This window comes from Macrobrachium nipponense, chromosome 5 (genome assembly GCF_015104395.2).
Source record: "Macrobrachium nipponense isolate FS-2020 chromosome 5, ASM1510439v2, whole genome shotgun sequence".
Taxonomy (NCBI): Eukaryota; Metazoa; Arthropoda; class Malacostraca; order Decapoda; family Palaemonidae; genus Macrobrachium; species Macrobrachium nipponense.
In genome coordinates, this window is record NC_061107.1 from 6,648,592 (window position 1) to 6,652,948 (window position 4,357).

General features: G+C 40.9%; 1 protein-coding gene across 1 annotated transcript; it reads left to right on the forward strand.

Annotated features, from left to right (window-relative positions):
- The first annotated feature begins 1,184 nt into the window (after positions 1-1,184).
- Positions 1,185-3,947, forward strand: LOC135215715 (uncharacterized). Its single transcript, XM_064250672.1, has one exon. It carries the CDS (start codon positions 3,214-3,216, stop codon positions 3,835-3,837), a length of 624 nt encoding a protein of 207 aa, XP_064106742.1. The 5' UTR covers positions 1,185-3,213; the 3' UTR covers positions 3,838-3,947.
- Positions 3,948-4,357: the final 410 nt, after the last annotated feature.

Below are 4,357 nucleotides of genomic sequence, written 5' to 3' on the forward strand. Positions count from 1 at the left end.
GTATGAACAATAGATTGAGAGACCGTATTGTTGTTGGCACTTGTGATGAACAAGCTCTAAAACGTATGCTAGAGGAAAAGGACCTGAATCTGCAGAAGGCTGTAGATATTTGTCGAGCTTCTGAGAGTGCTAATGAGAATAGCGCTACAATACGAGGAATGATCCCACAGAGTATAGCAAAAGTTTCACGGTACAAAAGAGACTGCAAGAAAGCGCCCAACAGTTTATATAAAAATGAAAGATGCTTTAGATGTGGAAAGGATCGACATTCTGTCATGAATGTTTGTAAGGCAAAGGACAAAAAGTGTTCCCATTGTGGAAAGATTGGACATTTTGCTGTTGTGTGTAGGTCAACAGGAAAGGAAACTCCCTCTTTGCTGAAAAAGAGTAAAGATTCGAAACTAAAGTCAAATGGTAGACTTAACAGGGATGTACATAGGATCATAAGTAAGTGATGTGTATGTTAGCAGTACCATTTCTCAAGCAACCCCGAAAGTCCAGATTCACATTACTCATCCTGCAGGGAACTCTTCTATACTATGGACACCGGATTCGGGAGCAGAAGCAACGGTGATGGGCCTCAATGTAGCGAGGTCTCTTGGTATATATCCCTATATGCTTGAACCTTCTAAAATTGAAAAGCTTTGTTCTGCTGGTTATCAGACCCTTAATTGTGTCGGAGCTTTTACTTCACACCTTTCGCTTGGTGATCGACAAACTCAAGCTGAAATAACTGTGGTGAAAGAAGTAAAGGGAGCTTTATTAAGCTGGTTTGATTCTATTGCTTTGGGAATTCTACCGGAGGATTTTCCTGCTCAAATTAATTCTCTTCCCGTACGACTGTCTGTAGATCCAGATGAAGAGAAGCACTCAAAGGACTACAAAGAGAAAAAAAGACACTACTTGTAACGTAGTTCATTCTCCTGTTGCACTTCCAAGGTGGCCTTATGAATGTGATCCAACTGAAGAAGAAAGGGCAGAGCATGCTGCAGCTTTGGTATCAGCATTTCCTCGGGTATTTGGTGCCACAAAAACACTGAGGGAGATGCATGGAGGTCCCATGCATATAAAGTTGTCTGAGAATGTAAGACCATTTGCTGTGACAGCCCCGCGCACTATACCATACAGCTGGAGGTCGGAAATAAAGGATCAGCTTGATGACCTTTTGGAGAAAGATATTATCTGTAAGGTTGAGCATCCAACAGAATGGTGTCATCCCATAGTGCCTGTTGCTAAGAAGCCAAATGGAGTAAGATTGTGTGTTGATCTGACTAAGCTTAATAAGTATGTATGTAGACCCACTTATCCTGTACGATCACCACATGATGCAGTAGCTTCGATTAGCACTGGGGCAAGGTGGTTCTCTACACTAGATGCAAAAATGGGATATTTTCAAGTCAAGATTGCAGAAGAAGACCAGGATCTCACATGTTTCATTACCCCATGGGGTCGCTATAAATTCAAGCGAGCGGTAATGGGACTTATTTCTTCAGGAGATGAATATAATCGAAGAGGAGACCAAGCTCTTGGTGATATACCACAAACTGTAAAGATAGTTGATGATGTTCTTGCATACGATTATTCTTATAAGGATCATCTAGCCCATATTATTTCTATCTTGCAAAGATGTGATGAGTATGGGATAACTCTTAATCCTCAAAAAATTTGCTTCGCAAAACGTGTTGTTGATTTTTGTGGGTATAAAATCTCGAGCCATGGCTACACAGTTGATTCTCGCAAAGTTTTGGCTATTGCAGACTTTCCTGTACCACAAAATATAACAGATCTTCGATCTTTTATGGGACTTGTTAATCAGCTTGGAAGTTTTTCTTCAGAAATTGCACATGAAGCACAACCACTCAGAGATTTACTGAGGCAGCGTAATGAATGGTGTTGGACAACACAGCATGATTTGTCTTTTAGGAGAGTAAAGGAAGCACTTACTGCACCCCCTGTACTTGCACATTTTGATACAACTTTGCCAAACCATGTTGCAGACAGATGCATCGCGACTGCATGGTCTGGGATTTGCTTTACTTCAAAAGCATGGAACGGACTGGAAACTAACGCAATGTGGCTCAAGATTCCTTTCAGATGTTGAAACAAGATATTCTGTGATAGAGCTGGAAATGACAGCTGTATTATGGTCAATAAAGAAATGTCATACTTACTTGGCTGGATTGCCTCATTTTGATGTTGTGGTAGATCATAGACCATTGATACCAATTCTTAACAGTAAGTCACTTGGTGAAATTGAAAACCCAAGACTTCAACGCATGAGAGAGAAGCTAAGTAATTTCAGTTTTACTGTCCACTGGCAGAAGGGAAGTATTCATTGTATTCCAGATGCTTTATCGCGTGCACCAGTTCAGGATCCTACGGAAGAAAATTGTTTGAATGAGGATGGATCCACTGATCCTTTGCATGTTGCAATTGTGAACGCCCTTGACATGCATGGAGATGGTGTACTTCTGACACCTCTAAAGGACAAAACGCTGGAAAAGGTACGTGTTGCTGCTGAACAGGATGCAGAATACAATTCACTTCGGAAAATTATAATGAAAGGTTTTCCTGAACACTGCCATAATTTGGAAGTAGAACTCAGGCCTTTCTGGAATATACGTGATATGCTTGCTGTAGATGATGACCTAATTGTTTATGGAGCAAGACTTCTTATACCCAAGAGTCTTCGACGGGAAACTCTTGAATGTCTTCATGATGGTCATCAGGGAATAGACAGCACAAAAAGGAGGGCGCGACAGACTGTTTACTGGCCTAAAATTGACAGAGATATTGAGAACATGGTTTCTTCTTGTATCAAATGTCGTCCTTTTCTACCAAATCAAAGAAATGAACCTCTATGGCAAGAAGAAGATCTACCAAGTAGAGTTTTTGAATCCGTATCTGCGGATTATTTTCATGTCATGGGTCGTACTTATCTTGTTTATATTGACAGGTTGTCTGGATGGCCTTGTGTATCTTCGTGCCAGGGTATAGCTTCTGCATCCAATCTAATACGGTCACTGAGGGCTATATTTTCAGATACTGGTGTTCCTGTTTTGTTGAAAACTGATGGAGGACCACAGTTTGCTTCATCAGCTTTGAGACGTTTTTTTTATCTCGCTGGGGAGTAGAACATCGCATTACTTGGCCATATAATCCGAAGGCAAATGGACATGCAGAAGCATCAGTGAAAATATCAAGAAGCTGATTATGACTACTGCTAAGAATGGGAACCTGGATGCGGATGAATTTGCCCGTGGAATGTTGGAGCTTAGGAATACACCTCGTGCTGATGGCAGATCACCAGCTCAAGTTTTATTTGGTCATCCCCTCAGGTCTTTTATTCCAACACATCGTCGCTCATTTGCCAAAGAGTGGCAAAAGAAAGCAGAGGAATGTGATGTTAAAGCAGAGTATTTGCGAAGTCAGGCGAAGCAACGATACGACAGTACTGCCAGACCCCTTTCTCATTTGGAAATGGGTACTTATGTTGATGTTCAGGATCACACCACAGGACTTTGGAATCGCCAAGGTGTTGTTGTCGGCATTGGATCAAGGCGAGATTATCTCATAAAGATGGGCAGCGGGCGCATTTTGTGGAGAAACCGAAAGTTCCTGAGACCACATCGACCTCTTTTACCAATATATGGATCAAGCCTTGATGCAACTAATACTCCCAGTAAACCAAAGGATGTGGAGAAGTCACAAGATAATTCTACTGCTGAGGTTATTAGCAAATCAATCTTGCCTACACCAGCTCCACGTCGTAGTTTGCGGCATAGGAAAGAACCTGATCGTCTACAAGTAAAATGGAAGAAAAATACATATGAATAAGAAGGATTTTCAGACGCCAGGGATTATGATATCATTACCCTAGACGTCTTAGGGGGAGGTGTGTGATATACCTCCAAATGTCCATATTCATTTGTTTACTAGTTATGTAATGGGTGGTTCGGTAATTTTATTGTTATGGTAATTGGTTTCGAATGTAAATAAACAAGCGAGAGTTCTGTAAATACTTTTCTTTATATGTATGTAACGAATATTGTTAGTCTCTGTTTAGCCGTCAACTTGTACAGTAATCTCTTATTAAAGAGACATATCTTTGCTCGTGTTTCTTTGCCAACCTACAAGAGATCAAACAGTAGGTAGGTTTGAAAGGTGTAACAGGAGGAAAACCTCAAAGCAGTTGCACAATGAAACGAGTGTTAGGAGAGGGTGGATAGTAAGATGGAAGAGAGAGAATATGAACGAAGGTACAGTAAAAAGAATGAAAGGGGTTGCAGCCAAGCATAATCCTTAGAAGTACTGTTTGTATCTCATTCAGCTACATTATAAGCAAAACGGTACCAAG

Bases quoted from the DNA above. Each gene is read 5' to 3' on its own strand.
- LOC135215715 (XM_064250672.1), top strand. From the start codon at position 3,214: ATGACTACTGCTAAGAATGGGAACCTGGATGCGGATGAATTTGCCCGT.